The sequence below is a fragment of the Martes martes genome (genome assembly GCF_963455335.1).
Source record: "Martes martes genome assembly, chromosome: 4".
Lineage (NCBI taxonomy): Eukaryota > Metazoa > Chordata > Mammalia > Carnivora > Mustelidae > Martes > Martes martes.
This window is the reverse complement of record NC_137891.1, coordinates 141,026,362-141,049,696: the sequence shown is the minus strand read 5'-3', so window position 1 is coordinate 141,049,696 and position 23,335 is coordinate 141,026,362. Positions and strand designations below refer to the sequence as shown.

The 23,335-nt window shown below is 40.6% G+C and overlaps 1 protein-coding gene and 1 pseudogene across 3 annotated transcripts in view; one reads left to right on the top strand and one right to left on the bottom strand.

The window, feature by feature from the left end:
- DOCK7 (dedicator of cytokinesis 7) overlaps positions 1-21,909 on the bottom strand; it is a 220,360-nt gene extending 198,451 nt beyond the window's left edge. For both annotated transcript variants that reach the window (XM_080800321.1, XM_080800322.1), the window contains exon 1: positions 21,720-21,909. In XM_080800321.1, coding sequence (XP_080656447.1) covers positions 21,720-21,757 — 38 coding nt within the window. In that variant the 5' untranslated portion in view covers positions 21,758-21,909. The remainder of the gene's footprint in view (positions 1-21,719) is intronic.
- LOC308340726 (nicotinamide riboside kinase 1-like) lies at positions 898-1,494 on the top strand (annotated as a pseudogene). Its single transcript has one exon. The product of its transcript is annotated as a nicotinamide riboside kinase 1-like (transcript).
- Positions 21,910-23,335: the final 1,426 nt, after the last annotated feature.

The window sequence follows — 23,335 nt, the reverse complement described above, 5'->3', positions numbered from 1 at the left end:
TGGTCCTCTCACATCTCTACTCATTCCTCATGGGACCAGAACTAAAACCTTAGTAAAGATGAGTAAGGAGGGGTGCCTGAGTGGCTCAGTGGGTTAAAGCCTCTGCCTTTGGCTCAGGTCATGATCTCAGGGTCCTGGGATCGAGCCCCACGTGGGGCTCTCTGCTCAGCGGGGAGCCTGCTTCCTCCTCCTCTCTCTCTCTGCCTGCCTCTCTGCCTGCTTGTGATCTCTGCCTGCCAAATAATTAAATAAAAATCTTAAAATAATGTATTTAAAAAAAAAAGATGAGTAAGGAGAGGGGAGCCTTATACACCCTAGTACTCTTGATGTTGGGGTCCTGAGTTCAAGCCCCACGTAGAGCTTACTTAAAAAATAAAATAACTAACAAATAAATAAATAAATGTTAATTAAAAAGATAAGTAAGGAGAGTTCAGACAAAACAGAAGAGTGTGAGCTTCTACTATAAAGTCACAAAGAGTAGCTGCAAAGTACTATGTCAAATAAGAAAATAAGATCTCTTGGAACTATAACTGTTTACATATAAAACAGAAGTCAGGAAGAGGATATACCATGGACTATACCAGGTAAGAGAATATATCAGAGATCTAAGGCAAAAAAGGGCTGGTTAAAAATCCCCAAAGGAAAAAGGAAAAGAACAGCTGATCAGTGCTATGACTATCCAAGCCCAAGACTGGTGACTGACGGGCTGAATCACAGTTCTACCACTGTGTCTAGCTGGCATTAAAGATAAAGAGAAGCAAAACAAAGAAAACAATAGATTAGAAAATAATAGATTAGAGGTGTGGAAGGAGGGACTATGGGCTTCTGCCACTTTGCTTGGGAGGACTCAAACTGACACCTGGAAACTTCAGGAAAACATGATTTTCAAAGCTAATCATGAAAACATTTGTCATTGGAATTAGTACTGTGACAAATGGCAGGAAGACAACATGGCTAAGAATTTGCAGAACTACCTTCCAAACTGCAGCATCATATATCAGGATGATTTTTTTAAGCCAGAGTATGAGAGAGAGACAAATACAGATGGATTTCTGCAGTATGATGTGCTTAAAGCACTAAACACGGAAAAAATGATACCCACCAAATCCTGCTGGACAAAAAGCCCTAGACACTCGCTGTTACCAACAGACTCTGGAAATGCTAAGAAACTCCCATATTAATCATCAAAGGCTTCCTTCTCTTTAACTGTAAGCCCCTTGACACTCTATGGAACAGAAGCTACTTTCTGACCATTCTATACGAAGAATCTAAAAGGAGGAGGAGTATACAGCCTTACAAGGCTCCAGACCCCACAGCGTACTTTGATGGCCACATGTAGTCCATGTATCTAAAGCACAGAGAAGAAATGGAGACATAAGGTGGGAAACTGTTTACCTAGACAGAACAAAATCTGAAGAGGACCTCTTCTCACAAGCATATGAAGATCGAATACAAGAACTAGCAAAGCAAAAGCGTTTGCAAATAACAACATAAAAATGGAGTGCCCTGAATCCTTCCTGGGATGAATTCGAAAACTCAAAGGAGTATATTTAAGAACCTTAACCAAGATACAGCATGGAGTTTGTATGATGGCAGCTGTTGGTTCCTTTGTGTTATCACACACGGTTTCCCCCATATGTGAAACAGTAAAGAGTTATCCATGCCAATAGATGGGAATTTACCTTGATAAAGTGTTCTCACGCCAAGGAGTGCAGAGATACAGCACGGCTCACAAACAATGAGTCAGTTCCTCTAGATTAAAAATGGCCAACCTTTTCTGAGTAGGACCCAGAGGACAAAGTAAGGCTTACATTACAATACAGGATATATATAATCTATTGTGTTTGTATGTATGTGTCTGTGTATATGTAGGTATATATGTGTGTGTGATGTGTGTGTATACATACACACGTCAAATATCACAAAGTAGTCACCTTAGATATAACAGCCGGTTATATTTTTCTATTTGTAATTTTTAAAAAATATTCATTACCATCTAATACAGATGCCTACCTCCTGCAAATAAAGGCTTTACTAGGAGTAGCAGTGACATTGAATAAATCAATAATTTACCAGGAAAAAACAAAAACAATCTATTAAAGAAATGCAACATTGTGTCACCTACTAAGTACGATACTAAGTATGCCAAAAATGTTTACCCTGAATTGAATCAAACTGTACATCTATAAAGAACCCTAGAACAAGCTGGTGCCAAAGGAAGCAATCAGATAAAAACCAGAAGGCAGGTCATTATGCACCGTAAGTCTCTTCAGCAAATCAGTGTCATGGATAAATAAATAAATAAATACAGTGGGCTAAGTTTTAGCGTTAAAAAAAAAGACTTCAGACCAAAAAAAGTACAGTCTATTTAAAAGAAGGGGAAAAAGAAAAAATCTTAAGAGATATAACTAACTGTAATGAATGGTTCCTAATTAGATCCTGATTTGAACAAACCAGCTACAAAAGACATTTCTGGGGATAATGAGAAACCTGAACATGGACAGGTATTACATTATTAAGAATTATTGTTTTCTTTAATGTGTGAAAACAGTATTATAGTAATACAGGAAATGTCCTTATATCTTAGAGATGCAAATGATGCCAGTAATTTAGCTTTAAACTCTTCAGTTATTATTACTCTACCTAAATGTACAAAACTAGCAAACTAATTATGGAGTACAGATGAGGCAAGTACGCTCCACGAAGTGTATCGTGTCCTCCAGAATGCCCTGCCTGATACGTGTTCTGTTCCACTCAGGTTAGCTACGCCTCCTCTGTGCTTTCAAAGTACTCATGTGTATCCACATACACTCAAGGAAACGGAGTTACCAGGGGGCTCATTTAGACAGGCAGCAGACTGGCCAGACTGCTTTTCACCATGAACTAAGAACCTGGACTTGCTGACACAGAGTCTGATTACAGCAGCAGGAAAGTCCAATGTTTATAAACGTTCTCTTTGATATAAGCACATAAATTGCAAAGCAGGTTCTTCTGGAATACTAACACAACCCTCAAATATAAAAGTATGGTGGAAGGGAAAAAGGAACAGTGAAGGATCAAGAACTTGGCTCTCAGGTCTGGCACATTCTCACACTTCACAGGTACCTTCGCAACCTCCTTGAGGAATTAGGGAGAACAAGGAAACTTTACTTCTGGAGTATGCTACGCTGGCTCCGGTTTTGTATAAATGTCTCAAGGAAGATTAATTTCTGCCATTAAAGAAAATGTATATTCTTTAACTCAATCTGGTGGCACTTTTCTTTTTTTTCTTTTTTTTTTTTTTTGGTGGCACTTTTCTATCAAAAACTATCGTTGTGAGGGCGCCTGGGTGGCTCAGTTGGTTAAGAAACTGCCTTCGGCCCAGGTCATGATCCCAGAGCCCCAGGATCGAGTCCCGCATTGGGTTCTCAGGTTCATCGGAGTCTGCTTCGCCCTCTGACCTTTTCCCTTCTCATGCTCTCTCTCTCTCTCTCAAATAAATAAATGAAATCTAAAAAAAAAAAACAAAACCTCATTGTGATAACCAAACACTATTATAGACATAGCATCTATCAAATTGTTTTGAAATCTACTTACCTATCTCCTTGAAAGAAACCAAGCAATAAAAGGGGAGACTTCATTTACCTTTGCACCCTCTACCAGAATGCCTGGCACATCCTGAGTACTTTAATAAATGTTTTTGAAGCTGAACTGAAAAAATGGGAATAGAGAAAAAAATCATAATTCTCCCCTCACCCTGGCCCCAAAAAGTAGTTCAGAAAGAATGCTAGAATGGAACAACTGATGTGAACTTCTTAAGGACAGGACCTGCATCCCATTAATCTTTACATCCTCAGTATCTGAGACAATGGAGAGAGAGAAAGGGAGAAACAGAGACACAGATACAAGAGTGCAGAGAGAGAAAAGGCGATAGGGCAGAAGGATGAATTTAGAGACTACCCAATATACAAATCTTCCAAATGTCTTTTGTAAGTACAGTTGTTTCTAATTGATTGGGAAAGGCCAAGAAGTATCCCTTTTTATCTATTACTGTCAAATAGGTAAATATTTGCTGAGGGGGAAAATCTGAATCCACAGAAGAATTCTAAATACATAACCGTTTCTGTAAGAGCCTTGCTGACATCATTATCCCATTTATTAAGTGAAACACAGAAACACAATGCTCCCCTATTCTACAAGAAACTCCTTTGAAACAAGATATATGATATGTTTACTTATCTCAAAGCAGTCTGTTATTTAACCTACCTGCAAAGGGCTGGTTCCAGAACTATGTTCAAACTCTACAACTATGTAAATAAAGTTATTACAAGTAGTAGAGAAATAAGATTTTCCAACATAGAGGAAAGACAAAGAAAATAAATCTATAAAGGAAGATATCTTTTTTTTTTTTTTTTTAAGTAGACTTCACACTCAATGTGGGGCTTGAACTCACAACCCTGAGATCAAGAGTCACATTCTCTATTGACTGAGCCAGCCAGGTGTCCCAGGAAGACATCTTTTAAAAAGTAAACAAAAGGAGGATCCCAGGGTCCTGGGATCGAGGCCTGCATCGAGCCCTGCATCGGGCTCTCTGCTCAGTGCTTCCTCCTCCACTCTCTCTGCCTGCTGCTCTGCCTACTTGTGACCTCTGTCTCTGTGAAATAAATAAGTAACATCGTTTAAAAAAAAAAAGTAAACAAGAGGAATATATACCTGGCATTAAAAAACTCAAACCTCACAAAGAGGTAAAAACAAGCAATACATCTCTCTACCATCTCCTATCCCCAATCGTCTTTCCTAAATGTAACCCCTTAATATTTTATCAGGTATCCTTCAAGAAATATGTGTCTACTTTTTAATATCCATATGTGACATCATACAATAAAAAAAACTTTTCTTGATACCTTACATTATAGACTTAATATATCTTGGGAATCATTCCATATCAGCACATAAAATTAATAATCTTCTAGCAATATTTATCAAGCATTTACAACTTATATGCCAGATACTGTATAATGTGTTAGATTTGTTATACTCCATTTAATCCTCAGAAAAACTCTGTGAAGTAGGCATTATATTAGAATCTTTAAGTATCAAGAGGTTAAGCTCAGATAACTAATAAGGAATAGAGCCAAGATCTGAACATAGAGCCCCCACTCTTAAAAACTGCTCTCCAGCTTTCGATCTGCTAGAGTTTAGAACATGGGTGAACCAGAACATATTTAACCAGCAGTCTCTATTAGTAGACATTTAGGCTATTTCTAGATTTGTAAAGATTATGACTGGAATGCAAGCTCCAAGAGATTTTTGTCTAAATCTAGAATTATGAATGGTCTTTATTTTTTCTTTGGGGCCTTTTTATTCCAAATTTTCTGCAGCATCATATATTATGTTACAGTCAGAAAAAAAAAACCAGATATTTTTAGATAAACTCCAAAAATAAAGTAACTTTTTCAAGTTTATGAAAAATAGAGAGACAGAGTTTGAATTCAGATCCATAAAACTCCTAAGGCCTCTTTCCTTAGAAGCAAGTTTCCAGAGGTAAATGATTCTAGCTACAGTTCATATTAATGAGTTCTCTGTTCTTGAAAACCTAGCCTATGAGATCAACTAAAGATACTCAGTGAAAATGTCTAGTGTATACACTAACATATTAATAGGAACACTGTAATTACAACCAACACCACTGTTATGATCTGTTTCCCATCTTTCAGGGATGGCTAAACAAAACTTTCTTCTGAGTCCCTGTCACCTGTCAGTTAGCTTGTGTTAAATTCTTTAAGAATTCAGGTTCACAAAGGGCCAGAAGCCACTAAAGGCCTAAGAAACAAAAACACAGAGAGGATGATTTGTGAAACCAAAGAACAGAAACAGTCTTTCTATATAATACACTTAACATTTAAGACATAATCCCTGTTTGGGAAGGATAAAGAAAAAAAGATGTCGATGACTCATGTATCCCATCTGACACAATTCTGGAATAACATTTTAGTCAAAGATTTAGAAACCTGTATGAAAGGGACATGGCTGTCTCCATCACTCTGATCTAAAGCATCCTACCATATCTTAATTTCCTCAACAAAAACATGGTAATAACACTGTTCCCAGTTCATGGAACATATTAACTTAAAACTACAGGAAAAAAGAATTTAAAAATTTAGCATTTGGAAAAATTAAAACTGATCTGAAATTGCCAACGAGAATGAAAACTGGGAGGGGGAGAAAACCTCTTACTGTAAAAAGTCAATCTTCCCAAAAGGAGATAAATTTATCTTCAATTCCACCCTACTTCATAAAGAGCCAGAATCTCCCACAAACATACAAATTATATCTTGTATACAATTAGTTGCTAAGTCCTGTTCATTCTAACTCTCATATACTTCTCAAATCTTTGTCTTCTCCTTCCCTTTACCACAGCATCTGCCTACAAACAGCATCATACTTAAGGGTGAAAGTCTGAATGCTTTTCTTCTTAGACTAGGGAGAAAGCAAGGATGTCTGCTCTTACTATTCAACACTGTACTAGAGGTTCTAGCCAGTGCACCAGAAGGAAGGAAGGAAAGAAATGGAAACAGGGGCGCCTGGGTGGCTCAGTGGGTTAAAGCCTCTGCCTTCGGCTCAGGTCATGATCCCATGGTCCTGGGATTGAGCCCCACATCGGGCTCTCTGCTCAGCAGGGAGCCTGCTTCTCCTCTCTCTCTCTCTCTCTGCCTACTTGTGATCTCTGTTGTCAAATAAATAAATAATAATAAAAATCTTCAAAAAAAAATTAAAAAATTAAAAAAAAGAAATGGAAACAAATTAAGGGCATTCAGATGGAAAAGGAAGAAATAAAACTCTTTACTCGCAGACAACATGATCCTGTAAGCAGAAAAACCTAAGGAATCCACAAAAAAACTACTAGAACTAGTAAGTTCAGCAAAGGCAGAGGGTGTAAGTTCAAAATCAACTGTATCTCTATATACTAGCAACAAAATATCAAAAATAATTTTTCAATTCCACCATGATAACATCAGAAACAATACTTAGAAACAAATTTAACAAAAGAAATACAAGACTGGGGCGCCTGGGTGGCTCAGTGGGTTAAGTATCTGCCTCTAGCTCATTAAGTGTCTGCCTCTAGCTCAGGTCATGATCCCGGTGTCCTGGGATCAAGCCCCACATCAGGCTCCCTGCCCAGTGGAAAGCCTGCTTCTCCCTCTCCCACTCCTCCTGCTTGTGTTTCCTCTCTCGCTGTCTCTCTTTCTGTCAAATAAATAAATAAGATCTTAAAAAAAAAAAAAAGATATGGTATTAGTGTTAAGAATAGACACATAGTTCAATGAAACAGAATTGAGTATCAAAAAATAAACACATTTATGGTCACCTGATTTTTGAAGGTACCAAGACAATTCAACGAGACAAGAACAGTCTCTGCTACAAAGAGTACTGCAATAGAACAGTCACATGCAAGATGAATGTAAAGACTTTTTTTATTTTTAAGTAACCTCTACATCCAATGTAGAGGATGTACAATGTAGAGGCTTGAACTCACAACCCCAAGGTCAAAAGTTGCACGCTCCACTGACTGAGTCAGCCAAGCGCCCCGTGAAAAATGAATTTAGATCCTCATCTCACATTATGCACAAAAATCAATGCAAATGGATCATTAACCTAAAGTAAGAGCCAAACTATAAAAACTTCAGAAGAAAACAGAGAAGGGAATCTTGACCATGAATTAAGCAGTCTTAGAGAATAAAAACAAACTCATGATATACAAAAGAAAAAAAAAAGATGTACTGGACTTCATCAAAATTTAAAATCTCTGTGATTCAAACTTCACCATTAAGAAAATGAAGAAACAAAGCAGACAGGGAGAAAATATTTATAATTCATATATTTAATAAAAGACTTGTGTTCTGAACATATAAAAAAAACTCCTACAATTCAAAAACAAGATAAATAACCCAATTTAAAAATGAGCGAAGGATAGGAATTCAATTCAAAAACAAGATAAATAACCCAATTTAAAAATGAGCGAAGGATAGGAATAGAAATTTTACCAAAGAAGATATGTGAATGGCCAATAAGCACAAGAAAAACCATCACAAATCATTAGGGAAATGCAAATCAAAACTAAAATGAAATGCCACTTCACACTCATTAGAATGCCTACAGTCAAAAAGAAAACAATTAACAAGTGTTACCAGGATGTGGAAAAGAGTCAAGGCTCATACATTGCTGATGAAAATGTAAAATGGTGTAGCTGCTGTGGAAGTTTCCCAATTCCTTAAAAAATTCAACAGAGGGGCACCTGGGTGGCTCAGTTTAAGTGTTTGCCTTTGGCTCAGGTCATGATCCTAGGGTTCTGAGATCGAGTCCCACATCAGGGTCCCTGCTGAGTGGGGAGTCTGCTTCTCCTTCTCCCTCTACCCCTCTCCCCTGCTCATGTTCTCTTTCTTAAAAAAAAAAAAAAAAAAAAAAAAAAGTGCTCGCTTCGGCAGCACATATACAAAAAAAAAAAAAAAAAAAAAAAAACTTTAAAAAAATTTCAACATAAAATACAGATGACCCAGCAATTCCTTTCCTAGGAATATACTCACAAGAAATGAACACAGGTGTTCAAAAAAAAAAAAAAAAAAAAAAAAAGCTGTGCATGAATGTTCATAGCAGCACTATTCACAATGCCCAAAAGGTAGAACAATCTAAATGTCCATCAACTGATGAACAAATAAACAATATGTACTACAGACTTGTGATGGAGTATTATTCAGCCATAAAAAGGAGTAAAGTACTGACAAATTCCACACCATGGATGAATCATGGCAATGTTATGCTAAGTGAAGGAAGCCAGGCACAAAGGGCTTCATATGTTCAGAAAAGGCAAATCTTGAGAGAGACAGACAGAAAGTACAGTAGTTTTTGCCCAGGACTTGGCTGGGAATAGAGAATAAATGGCTACAAGGTATCAGGGGAGGTGCTAGAAATGCTCTAAAACTGGATTGTGGGTCATGGCTTCACAACTTTGTAAATTTACTAAAAATCATCAAATAGTACACTTAAAATGAATTAATTTAGGGGCGCCTGGGTAGCTCAGATGGTTAAGCATCTGCCTTCGGCTCAGGTCAAGATCCCAGGGCACTGGGATGGAGTCCTTCATCAGGCTCCCTGCTCGGTAAGGAGCCGGCTTCTCCCTCTCCCTCTACTGCTCCCCCTGCTTGTGCTCTCCCGCTCTGTCAAATAAATAAATAAAATCTTAAAAAAAAAATATATATATATATAGGGGCCCTGGGTGGCTCAGTCATTAAGCATGTACCTAGGCTCAGGTCATGATCCAGGGACCCAGGATGGAACCCCGCATCGGGCTCCCTGCTTGGTGGGGAGCCTGATTCTCCCTCTCCCCACTGCCCCTGCTTCTGTTTCCTGTCTCACTGTACCTCTCTCTGTCAAATAAATAAATAAAATCTTTTTTAAATAAATTAAATCTTTTTAAAATAAATTTTAAAAAAAAGTTTTAATGAATTAATTTATGGTATATAAAGTATGCCTCAAGAAAGTTGTCTTTAAAAAAAAAGAGAGAGAGCCTGCATAAAGCTGTAACTGCTCTATGAGGGTGAGAAGAAGAAATTGCTTTCCAGTCAGAGAAAGAATGTGAAGACAGGAAAAGAGGAGAGCCAAAGTGGAGTCTTGAAGAAAGTCTTGCACCCTTAGCCTCCTTACCACAATCCCTCATCTTCAGCAAAGTTTATTAAAATCATTAAATGGCTAATGAGTGCAGTTTTCTGGTCACAGAGGACAAATGAGAAACACCTCATGATGCTGCAGAACCACAACAGAAAGAAGCCTGGGAAAGCCAGACAGTGAAAACCAAGCCAACTGCCCATGAGGGCTGAGCTGCCATTAAGATCAGAGCTAAACTTAAAGTTAAGGAATAGGGATCCACAGTTGCTTCACATTACACTGCTTTTCTTTATATTTTTGTATTCACCAGTTACATTTACATTTTAACAGGTAGTACAACTGACTATATTGCTATGTACTTAAATAATTATAGTGAGGCTGAACAAATTACAATGACCAATCTTAAAGAATACCAGTTGTTCTGGTGTGACCAGAATTTGCCTTCCCCCTCTTTCTTTTGGTTAGAAATCTCTTCTTTTTGGCAAGGAACTCATTACTTGAGACTGGCTGGGGATGACAGCATCACATCTGTCCTCTAGCCAAGGAGAATGACATGTGACACAGGAACGGCCAGCATCCCACTGCCCCTAAACACAGTAATTGGGTCAAGCAGGAACATGTGACACAAGCCAAACCAATGACGGAGTTCCTGAGTGTTTCCTGCCAGAACTAAATGGTTAGATTTGAGCCTGGGGCTGTCAACTCTCATCACAACCATTTAGTGGAAAATCTATCAAAGACACGAAGAGGGTGTTCATACCCTCTGTATCCTGGCACCTGATGTACTCAGTTATAAGCAAATTAATCTGAATGGTGTTTCTGTCAAATGCAACCAAAAAGTCCCCTCCGTAAAAAGCCACTGAAAAAGTAGTGACACATCTAGATGCTTGCCAAAGCATACGATCAACCCAGAAGTGAAGGAAAGTTCACTCTCTCAGGAGATAGAGCTGACTAATGGAAAACAGGATGCAAGACGAAAGCAGGTAGATAGATCTTCTTCCAGACTCCTATCTACTGACTGGAGAAACAGTTCCTATGTCCAAAGATACCTGCCAAACAGTCCCTCCCCAGTGCACTGTGAAGCAGTGGCCAAGAAGATAAGGTATCACCTTACACTGTTTCCCATCTCTGCCTCACTGCCCTTTTCTCTTGCTGCCCCAGGATTATGTCTCCCAGATAAATCCTCAACTCTTTTTTTTTTTTTTAGATTTTTATTATTTATTTATTTGACAGACAGAGATCACAAGTAGGCAGAGAGGCAGGCAGAGAGAGAAAGAGGAGGAAGCAGGCTCCCTGCTGAGCAGAGAGCCCGATGCGGGACTCAATCCCAGGATCCCGGGATCATGACCTGAGCCGAAGGCAGAGGCTTTAACCCACTGACCCACCCAGGCGCCCTGGATAAATCCTCAACTCTTTTTTTTTTTTTTTTTTAGATTTTATTTATTTGACAGAGAGAGATCACAAGTAAGCAGAGAGAGAGAGAGAGAGAGAGAGAGAGAGGGAAGCAGGCTCCCTGCTGAGCAGAGAGCCAGATGCGGGACTCGATCCCAGGACCCTGAGATCATGACCCGACCCGAAGGCAGCGGCTTAACCCACTGAGCCACCCAGGTGCCCCAAATCCTCAACTCTTAATCCTTGTCTCAGTCTCTGTTTTCTAGGCAACTCAGATTAAAAGGGTGTCTACAAAAAAAACTTAACAGCAACCCTTGGCTTAAAGAAGTTAAGAAACATAAAAAGCTTCCCCTCTGAGGTCATCAGCAAAATGAGGATGCTCCGTATTAGTACAACGTTAAACAGAAATGGTAATAATCTACATAGTAATACAAGATAACCGTCCACAGAGCAAGACAAAACTGTAAATCAACCAGAAGGTTTGGAAGGGGAGAAACAAAAATTCATGATGTCCAGATGACACAGAAAATACAAAATTCATGGATACATCTTTTAAATAACTTTCAGGTTTCACTTTACTTTATTTATTTATTTGTCAGAGAGAGAGCACAAGCAGGGGGGGCAGCAGGCAGAAGGAGAATCAAGCACCCTGCTGAGCAAGGAGATCCATGTGGGACTCAGTCCCATAGCCTGGGATCAGGACCTAAGCCAAAGGGAGAGAGATGCTTATTAACCTACTGAGCTACTCAGGTGTCCGCCACAGACACATTTTTAGAATTGGCATGAGTTTAGCAAGGTATATAGCTGGATAAAAAATGGTTATATACCTAGAAAGGATATGCATGAATCTTACAGAGAAAATTTATAAAATTTTGTTGTATGAGATAAAGAAGACCTAAGTAAACAAAGAGATACACCATGATCAAGGCTTAAAAACTCAATATTATAATACAAAATTATTTATTATTATTATTATTTATTATTATTAGGACATCATTTCTCTGCAAAACTGATATACAGAGTCAAGGTAATCCCAACCAAATTTGAATAGGACTTGGGATTTTTTGTTTGTTTTTTGATAGATTCTAAAATATTCGAGGAAATTCAAAGGGCTAAGAGAAGTCAAGACACTTTCTTTAATGATGAGGGAAGTTAATTATTCTACCAAATTCCAAGACTTATGATAATTAAAATTGTTTATATGGGCGCCTGGGTGGCTCAGTGGGTTAAAGCCTCTGCCTTCGGCTCAGGTCATGATCCCAGGGTCCTGGGATCCAGCCCCGCATCAGGCTCTCTGCTCAGCAGGGAGCTTGCTTCCCTTCCTCTCTCTGCCTGCCTCTCTGCCTACTTGTGATCTCTGTCTGTCAAATAAATAAATGAAATCTTTTTTAAAAAAATAAATTAAAAAAATTGTTTATAATTGGAGAAAATATATGTAACCAGACCAACAGAACAAAAGAGAGAACCCAGACAAAGACCCACAAATGAGGACTCACAATCTATAATAGAGGTGGCAGGGCAAGTCAATGAGGAAAGGATAATCTATTTGGAAAAAAAATAAAATTTCACACCATACACATATCAAGTCCAGTTGGAATATAAAGGATGCAACTATAAGGTTAATACAGATGAATATCTTAATGACCATAGGGTAGGAAAATATTCCTCAAACAAGGTGCACCTGAGTGGCTCAGTCGTTAGGTGTCTGCCTTTGGCTCAGGTCATGATCCCAGGGTTCTGGGATTGAGCCCCACATCAGGCTCCCTCCTCAGCAGAGAGTCAGCTTCTCCCTCTTACACTTCCCCTGCTTTCAGTTCCCCCTCTGCTATCTCTCTCTCTCTTATCAAGTGAATAAATAAGATCTTTAAAAAAAAAACAAAAATTCTTTAAACAAGACCTCAAAAGTACTAACCATTAAAAAAGAGAGAAAGAGAGAAACTGATAAAAGTATATTCAAACTGAGAGCTTAGGGGCTCCTGGGTGGTTGTTGGTTTAGCGTCTGCCTCTGGCTCAGGTCATGATCCCAGGATCCTGGGATGCTTCTTCTCCCTTGGCCATTCCCCCTGTTGGTGCTCTCTGGTTCTCTCTATCTCTCCATCAAATAAATAAATAAAACCTTTAAAAAAATAAAGAAAACTGAGAACTTAGTTGGGGTGCCTGGGTAGCTTAGTCTGTTGAGCATTCAACTCTTTTTTTTTTTTTTAAAGATTTTATTTATTTATTTGACAGACAGAGATCACAAGTAGGCAGAGAGGCAGGCAGAGAGAGGAGGAAGCAGGCTCCCTGCTGAGCAGAGAGCCCAATGGGGGGCTCCATCCCAGGACCCTGGGATCATGACCTGAGCTGAAGGCAGAGGCTTTAACCCACTGAGCCACCCAGGCACCCCCGAGCATTCAACTCTTGATTTTGGCTCAGCTCACAATCTTAGGGTCGTGAGATGGAGCCCCAAGCCAGGTTCCATGCCCAAGCCAGGTTCCATGGATCCTGCTTGAGATTCTCTCTCTCCCTCTCCCTATACTCTCTTGCTCTCTCTAAAATAAATAAATCTTAAAAAAAAACACAAAAACTGAGAACTTAGTTTTCAAAAGACTCCATAAAGAGAATTTTTTTAAAAAACCACAGAGTGAGAAAAGATATTTGCAACACATAATATCATTCAATGGATTCATACACTGAATATATATAAAGTGCTCAAATCAATGAGAAAAAAAATAATACAAAGGAAAAAAGGGGAAGAATGCAAAAGATTTAAATAGGCAACTTATAAGAGTATATTCATATAGTCAATAACCATACAAAATAGAGCTCAATCTCAACAGTAATCAAGTAAATACAAATCATAACTTTTATAATAAGGGTGCCTGGGTGGCTCAGTGGGTTAAGCCTCTGCCTTCGGCTCAGGTCACGATCTCAGGGTCCTGGAATCGAGTCCCGCATCAGGCTCTCTGCTCGGCGGGGAGCCTGCTTCCTCCTCTCTCTCTCTCTCTCTGCTTGCCTCTCTGCCTACTTGTGATCTCTGTCAAATAAATAAATAAAATCTTAAAAAAAAAAAACAACTTTTATAATAAGACAGCATGATGCATGCATCCATCAGATTGGCAAAAATGATACAGCTGGCAGTACAAGTGATGTCAGCTAGGTACAGCAACACTACTATGGGAGTGTATATTTCTTCAGTTATCTAAGAAAACAGTTTGGTATTACCTAATAAACTCCATGATAAATAAAAGTGCTATGAGGAGCAACAAAGATTACCTAAGGACCAGCAACCTCATACCTGAGTATACCCTAGAAAAATTCATGCACACACATACCCAAATATATGTACAGGTGTGTTCACAGAGCATTGTTTCTAATAGCCAAAAACTGGAAACAATCCAAATGCCCATCTACTGTAGAATGGAAAATCATGGTATATTTATATAATGAAATAGAGAAAAAAGAATGAACTCCAACTACTTGTAATATTATGAATGAATCTCACAGATTAATTTTGAATAAAAGCAAGACAAAAGAAATACAACATACATTATGATTATAGTCAAATGAATTAAAAAACAGAAAAAATGCTTTTACTTAGAAATGCACTCATAGGTGAAAAGAATAGAGAAAATCAAGGAAATGGGGGTGGCCTGGGTGGCTCAGTAATTAAGCATCTGACCTCAGGGGCAGGGTGGGGGTCTGCTTGTCCCTCTCCCTCTGCCTCTGCTCCTCCCCCGGCTTGTGCTGTCTCTGTCTCTCTCTAAAATAAATAAATAAAATCTTAAAAAAGAAAACCAAGGAAATGGTTATCCCAAAAGTAAAGACAGTGGATTGGAGTGGTCCGCAGAAAAGGGTAAGATTTAGAAAAAAGAAAGGATAGATCAAAAAGAAAAAACAACGTGCAGTTACAGAGTTGTAAATGAGCAGAGCATTTGTGAGGGTACAAGGAAAATGTTCGACGGATTGGTCCAAAATGTAAGCTAGGGAATAAATCAACAAGAGAAGGACCAGATTATAGATGACTTCAAAATGCAAGCAAGAGTTTGGGTTTAACACTGTTGGAAGCTACTATAATATTCTTGAACAAAAGAATGCCATGATAAAAGCTGTATTTTAGGGAGATTTCATTTGTAACACATTTGAATTACAGGAGGTAAGAGACTAGATCAGCTCTGGCCCGCTGAGGTCATCTAGAAGCAAGATAATAAAAGATGCTCCAATGGGGCAGGATAGCATTCATTCAAACAATCCTTTTTTTTTTTTTTTTAAGATTTTATTTATTTTTTTGACAGAGATCACAAGTAGGCAGACAGGCGGGGCGGGGGGGGGGGGGGAGGCTCCCTGCTGAGCAGAGAGCCCAACATGAGGCTTGATCCCAGGACCCTGAGACCATGACCTGAGCCAAAGGCAGAGGCTTAACCCACTGAGCCACCCAGGTGCCCTCAAACAATTTTTACATGTCCAGTTTACAAAAGATTCTGGGTCTGACACTAGATATAAAAAGACACAGAACAGCCATCAAAGACCTCTGAAAAGCAGTATAAAGTAGGGGGAAAATGGCACAGAGGATGAGGCCAAGAAAAATTAAAAAGACAAAACCCAAAAAAACAGTAGCTCATGAGATCAGTGATGAAGAAAAAAAGTCAAAGGCTCCTAATCTCCAGGCATTCCATAATTCAAGTACACATAAAGTACCATGGGAAGCACAGCCATATGGTTCAAGGACTGACAAGAACAAGCAGAAAGTGGTTGTGACTGCACCACATACATGTGAGAAATGTGACTAGAAGAAAGGAATGACTGGTTGGCAGCTAGAAATGCAGAAGATTCAATAGTTCTTTGTTTTATGATGAAAAAGGCATAATAAGTCTTATGGGTTAAGGGAAACACCCATAAAAAGAAACATATTGAAGATGCTAGAAAGGAAAGGAAAAATTATGAGATCAAGGTTCTGAGGGAGGTGGCAAGGTAACAGGGTACAAAGGATGAAAAAAATTGGTAAACTTTAGGGAAGGGATACCTTACAGGCTCAGGAGAAGATGCTTAAGTGACATACAGGAACAGCAGCGTGCTGAGGTTATCATGGACTCATGTTAGATGATCCAGAACTTTTCAGTAAAAGATGGGATAGAAAAACAAAGATGTTAGTAAGAAATGATTTAGAGTAAACCTCACTGCAAATGAGAAGACATTCATTATTAAAAATTCAACTCTGCACTGTCCTGCTCTCCCTCTCAGGGGCAAGAAACAGGTTAGACATTCAGCATTAAGAGTTAGTGAGATGAGTACAACAAAAAGCCAAAGTGATGAAAAAGGGAGCACTGAAGTAGATGATATTATGTGGGAAGACTTTATTTAATAATGAAGTGAAGAAAGCAGACTGGAAGACTGAGCCTATACAGCCAGAGTTATGCACAGATTCAAAACTTAAAAAAAGAGAGAGAGCTTATAAATAAGCCTATGTCCCGGAAATCCTACTCATGTTAAGATTTTCCTCAAAAATAAAAATCTGATGCAAGCCTTTCATTAAATTCTGCTTCTTAGGCAACAAAATGATACCAAATTAACAAAGGAAAGATTAAGTAGGTAAGAAATAACTTTGGGGATGCTAATGGTAGCACTGTTAGAAAATGTGGAACTACTCCAGAAAATATTCTGCAGAAAGAAATACAGTATATATAGTACAGAAAGAATACAGAAATTTAAAAAAAGTGTAAGATCTGAAATCAGAGAACTGGGGACTGAGTCCCAATGTGAGCAAATAATTTCATGAGATGTAGGCCTCAGTTCCTATCTGGATTATGGGATAATAATCATTGTAAATAATATAGGAATAATAATAGCAGCAACTAACATCTGCTGAATGCTTATTATGTTTCAGGCACAGTTTAAGTGTTTTACATGTATTAACTTATTTAATCTTCATGATGACAAAGAGACACTTTTATCCCCATTTTACTGGAGAGAAAACTGAAACAGGGAGATTAGAGCAACTGCCCAGAATTATATAGCTATTATGTGTTTTAGGCAGAATTTCAACTCATGCAATGTGACCTGGGGTCTACATTCTTTACTATGTTCTTCTGCCTCTCTAGGTAATAAAGATGAGAATGTAGTAAAAAGTGCTTTAAGTGTATCCAAATGTTCATCATTACTGCTGAGTATCTGGTAACAGGACAAAATAATCCAAACAAAATCATTAATCTACAATCAACACTCCACAAATTATACCTATCATATGCTACGGTGTGATTAAAAAAGGGGTAATTAACAATGAATATGCCTTGTCCTCCAAAAGGAGGGGGAACAAACAAGAGGCAGTAACTGTTATGAACAAAATACATGTGCTGCTTTTCCATGATGAGCTCAGTACAACCAGTGAAAAAATAAAGAGCTTTGGGGCATATGGGTGGCACAGTGGGTTAAGCTTCGGACTCTTGGTTTCGGATCAGGTCCCTGATCTCAGGGTCCTGAGATGGAGCCCAGCATAGGACTCCAGCTCAGTGCAGTGTCTGCTTAAGATTCCCTCTCCCAGGGGTGCCTGGGTGGCTCAGTGGGTTAAAGCCTCTACCTTCCGCTCAGGTCGTGATTCCAGCGTTCTGGGATCAAGCCCCACATTGGGCTCTCTGCTCAGCAGGAAGCCTGCTTCTCCCTCTCTCTCTCTGCCTGCCTCTCTGCCTACTTGTGATCTGTCTGTCAAATAAATAAATAAAATCTTAAAAAAAAAAAAAAAAGATTCCCTCTCCCAGCTTCTCCCCCACCAAAGTAAATAAATCAATCTTTTTTTAAATCTAAAAAATAAAAAGTTTGAGAAATCATAAAATCATGGCCTCAAAAAGTAACAGCACTAAATGCAAAGGGTTAGGAAATGACTGAGCCAGAAAAGAAATCAGTGTAATTCTTTTAAAAGTAAGGTTTCGGGACAATCATGAAGCTTTAAAAGCAGAAAAATAGGGTTTCAAATAGCAACAGGCTACTCACAGAGCAACAAATTTCATATATGCACATCACAAAAAGACTTATCACTTCCAAGAAAAAGTCCAACAGCACATTATAAATATTGTAACAATAAAAAATAATTGATGCTGGACACTTACGTAGAAAACACTGTTCTAAGCACTTTACTGGAACCGACCTTTTTTTTTTTTTGTAACAACCCTATAAGGTAGGTCCTGCTATTATCCCCAGTTCATAGATACGGAAAATGAGGCAGAAGTGAGGTAAAGTAACTTGCCCAAGTTTATTTAATGAGGGCCAGTGCTAGGATGTCAACCCCAAGCAGTTTATCTCCAGAGTATGTGCTATACTTCCTCTAGTAGGAAACTAAGAAACAGAAGAAGAATTTATTCAGAAGTATTATTCAGCTAGAGTACCTGGGTAGCTAGTCGGCTGAGGTCTGCCTTCAGCTCAAGTCAGGATCTCAGGGTCCTGGGATCAAGCACCACCTTGGGCTCCCTGCCCAAGGGAGAGTGGAGAGTGGAGAGTCTGCTTCTCCCTCTCCCTTTGGCCCTCCCCTCACCCTCCTACCCCCAACCCCCTCCCCTGCTCGTGCTCTCTCTCAAATAAATAAATAAAAGTATTATTTGGCCATATTTGATAACAAGAGTGAAAGTACCTTTCAATTGCAGTAATTCATCATCTATAACAATTCTGTCCTTGGTCTTCCCTCCAAATTAATCTGCACATTCCTCCCATACTATCTCACCTACTCCTCTGGTTTCAGTAACAATCTCCTTGCTGATGATTCCTAAAATTCCCAAAATTGACCTCCAGCCCAATCTCTCTTCTGCATCTTAAACGTCACCAACAACCTAATAAATATTTCTCTTTCAATGCTCAATGAGCACCTCAAAATCTATATGTCCAAAATCGAATCATCATCTCCTTCCCACCTCATTTCCCACCCTCAAATCCCTTCTTCCTCCCCTTCGCCTTTACCTCAATGACTGCCTCCATCATCCACGTGGTTGCCCAGGTCAGAAATGTAGATGTCATCCCAGACTCAGTCTTCTGCACCTTACATACCTAATCTATCACCAGTCACCTCCTCTAACTATTTCTCCAATCAATGAATATCTCAATTCCATTGCTTTATTTAATCTGACAAATTTACAAGGCTTATTACTTTGAATTTTGTATTATTTTGTGAAACTTTCTTTTTTTCTTGTATTTTGTTCTGTCTAATCCTAGCACAAACTCTGCAAATGAAGAACAGGTATGATATATATTCATATCTAACTCCTTAATGTGCAATTTCCTAATCAATACATGTTCTCGGCGAAACTTGGTTCTATTAAAAAGAAAGTAATACTAAGCATGTATGTCAAGTAATACATTTTTTCAATGGCAATGCCTTCAGAAACAAGACTCAGTTATTTTGCAAAAAAAAAAAAAGGTAGTAATTTCCTATTAACTCTAGCACAATTCCCCAGAATATACCAATAATTGTTAATTGTTCAATGATAGCCACTAAAGGCTATGCACGGTGCTAAACGCTTCAGACAAATTTTGCCACTTAATGTTCACAATGTTATCAACAGAGTACTGGTACTGTACCCATTTTCCAGATGCCAAAACTATAACTTAACATTGATCAAGGTACCAACTTAGAAAATTAACAGTCATGGCTCCTGGGTGACTGGGCTGGTTAATCGACTGCCTTCTGCTCAGGTCACGATCTGGTGTGCCAGGATCGAGTCCCACATTGGGCTCCCTGCTCAGCCGGGATGCTTCTCCCTCATACCCTCTCTCCCTTATACCCTCCCCCCTCATGTTCTCCCTCTCTCTCTCTCAAATAAATAATAAAGAAAAAGAGAACTAACAGTTGGGATTTGAACCCATGGCATAGTCTGACACCAGAGCACATGTTCTTAAGCACTTGCTCTTTGTTTTTTTGTTTTGTTTTAAGATTTTATTTTGGAGGCATCCGGGTGGCTCAGTCGGTTAAGCATCTGCATTTGGCTCTGGTCATAATCCCAGGGTTCTGGGATCGAGTCCCCCCCGAGTCTGGCTCCTTGCTGGGCGGGAAGCCTGATTCTGTCTCTGCCTGCTGCTCTCCCTGCTTGTGCTTTCCCTCTCTCTCTGACAAATGAATAAATAAAATATTTTTTTTAAAAAAAAGATTTTTTAAAAAATAATCTCTACACCCAACACCGAGTGAACCTGCAACCCCGAGAGTTCCATGCTCCACCGACCAAGCCAGCCAGGTACCCCTTGCTATTTTGCCTCTTAAGGATAAAATTAAATGTTTTAAAGCTCAAACGGAAAGAATAATTAAGCACAAAGCTTAAATCAAAAAGCTGTTAGTTTTGGGGCGCCTGGGTGGCTCAGTGGGTTAAAGCCTCTGCCTTCAGCTCAGGTCATGATCCCAGGGTCCTGGGATCGAGCCCCGCATCGGGCTCTCTGCTCTGTGGAGAGCCTGCTTCCTCCTCTCTCTCTGCCTGCCTCCCTGCCTACTTGTGATCTCTCTCTCTGTCAAATAAATAAATAAAATCTTTAAAAAAAAAAAAAAAAAAAAAAAGCTGTTAGTTTTAAATGAAAAATGTGCCACAACAGAGTGACGCTATGGAAGTTAAGGCAGTTAAGAAAGAACCCGTTTGGTCGGTCCAAATATCGTTAAGAAAGATCAGCAAATGAAAAAGATACAGAACCACAGAAATAAAATTGTCAAAAAAAGTAATGCATTCGAACATTTTTCTTGGGACATCATAATAAAACCAACACAGTCTAGTGTCTTACACAGTAGTGTATTTCAGAATGAAATTCTACAAATATTGGAATCCCCCGCCGTTATTCAATTTTTGGTTCTGGCAACCTACCCACCACAGGCAGGTAAAAGGTTCGGAAATCTCAGCCGTGATCGCCTGCTTACTTCCAGACTCCTAAAACGTGAGTCAAAGGGCCAGTATAATAAGGACACTATCATCCATCTTCGTCTGGTGCCATTAGAAACACAGGCGCACATTTAAATTCACATGCTTCTAAGATCAAGCTCCAGCCTACAATTCGTCCAAGATTCGGCGGCCGCACACACAAGGTGCAGACCACAAGCTCTCAACTTTTCATTTTGACTATACGTTTTAGATTCTGGGTGCGAGAGCCCACTTCGAATTGGCCCCTGGTTGCAAAGAGGATTCCTGTTAGATTTCTCGGGAAGGGTGGGAGGCGTGAAGAAGGGGCGGCCTCCCACCGGCCAGGAGCCCGCCGCGCGCCGAATCTTTTGTTGGGGAGGAGAAGAGGGCGGACCCCCACACCCTCCAGGGGGCAAACGGGGGTGGGCGGGGAGAGTGAGGGAGCGAGACGCCGCGGCGGCCCCCGGCCAGCCCGGGGGTGGGGACACAAAGAATTTGGGGAGCGCCGATCGGCTGGCCGACGAGCTCCCCACCCGCCCTGCAATAAGCCACCGCGAAACTCCAGGCCCGGGCCGCCGAGGAGCCGGCGGAGGCCGGCGCGCTGGCGTGTGGAGCTCCCTGAGACCCCGGGCGAGGATCGACCGCCAGCGCGGGCTGAGGGCCGGGGTCGGAGGGCGGCGCGAGGCCTCGGCGACACCCACGACAGCCGCGAGGCCCCTCCGCCCAGCCGCGGACCAGGCCGCCAGATCCCCGCGCCCGCGTCGCCACACCCACCCGCCTCCTAGGCCGGGCGCGGGAGGACTCCCGGCTCTTCCTCCCGCGGCGGCCGCGCGCCCCGCGCCCGAGATTTACCTGCTGATCTTCTGGGCAAAGGCGCGGCGCTCGGCCATGGCTGCTAAGGCGGCGGCGGCGGCGGCGCTCTGGGCGCGGACCGGCGGGCGCGTGCCTCCTCGCTCGCGCTCCCTCCCTCGCGGCCTCCGCCAGTCCCAGCTCCGGACCGGGGAGGCTGGGGCTGGCGGCCGGAGCCGGGAACGAGCCCTGCCGTAATGCTCCTGAGAGGCGCGCAGCAAGAAACCGCTCCTCCCCCGGCGCGTCAATCCCCGCGGGAGCCCGGGCTTCGGCACGCAACTGCGGCCGGCTGGAACCCAGGGGAAGAATGGGGCGTGGAGGGAGCGACACGCCAGTCCTGGACGCCTCGCTGCCGCGGGGCTCGCTCAACCGAAAGGACACAGAGAACAGCCAGGCAGGGGCCAGCGACTTGGCGAGGCAGGAAAATAAGATTACAGAACGCGTCAGGGAGGGGGGGTGGGGGGGAGCTTGGCTTTCCCGAAAAGGAAGGGGAGGAAATGGAAGATGGGTTTTGGCGAGGGGGGCTGTGCTCTGACGCCCAGGATGGCTGGGTTCTTGTTCCTGCTGCTCCCATCTCCGAGCAGTTGAAAGCACTTTCTGTTCTGCTCCGACCTTGTGAATGGGGTCTGACCAGAGAAAGAATGGTTTTTCTTGTAGAAAAAGAGCTAAAAAAGACTTTTCTCCTACAGAGGTAACAAGAATAGTTGACTTGTGATGCTTAGCCAGACACAGATGAAAGTTTTACAGGCATGATCTTAATCGCCACGACAGCTCTTTGAAGTAAATTCTTATTATGCCCATTTTAGAGACAAGGAAATTTGTTCATAGTAGCTAAGTGCTGGCCCCAGGTCACACATATGGTAAGTAACCTCTTCAGCTGAGGTTCAAACCCAGAGCCTAGTCCTTTTCTTTGAAGATAAGTGTTTTACATTAACAATAGGCTCCCTGAGACTATTACTTCCCCCTTTGGGATCTCATTTTCCATTTATAAATGTTAGACCAGATGAGCTCTAATGTACTTTACCATTTTGGTGTTCTATTAAATAATCTATATATTTACCACTCAAAATGATCTTGCCTGTTAAATCCTATAAAACAGAGACTAGCGAAAATTATGCCTTATTCTGTTGTAATCCCATAGTGTGTAGAAGGTAGTTCCTAATGCATATTTGCTGATTACTTGTGTTGTGGTGAAGCTAGGAAAAATAATCTTTGTTTCTTGTAGTACCTTTACTCAAGTATTGCAAGGATTTATGTGTATTTTTTTTTATTATGTTCTCTCTATGTCCTTGTGAGGTACGATGGATACTTGTTTTCCTCTCTTTTACAGTTGGAAAATCTGTAGCATAAAGCCATTTGCTCAGTCACACACTGAGTCAGGGGTGAAAGCCTCAATTAGTCAGATCCATAACTTCCTGTCTAGTTTTCTAACCACTGTGGAAGATGGCATATTTTGTATAACAATGTACATTCCAGTAAAGAGAGTCTACTTAAAGAGGATTTTTGTGTAACTTCTACTTGAATGTATAGCCCACCTAGATATTCTAGAGAACACAAAACTGAACGATACTCAGTCTTGCTGCCAGGGAGTTTAAGTCCATTGGGAAAGATGAAACAGC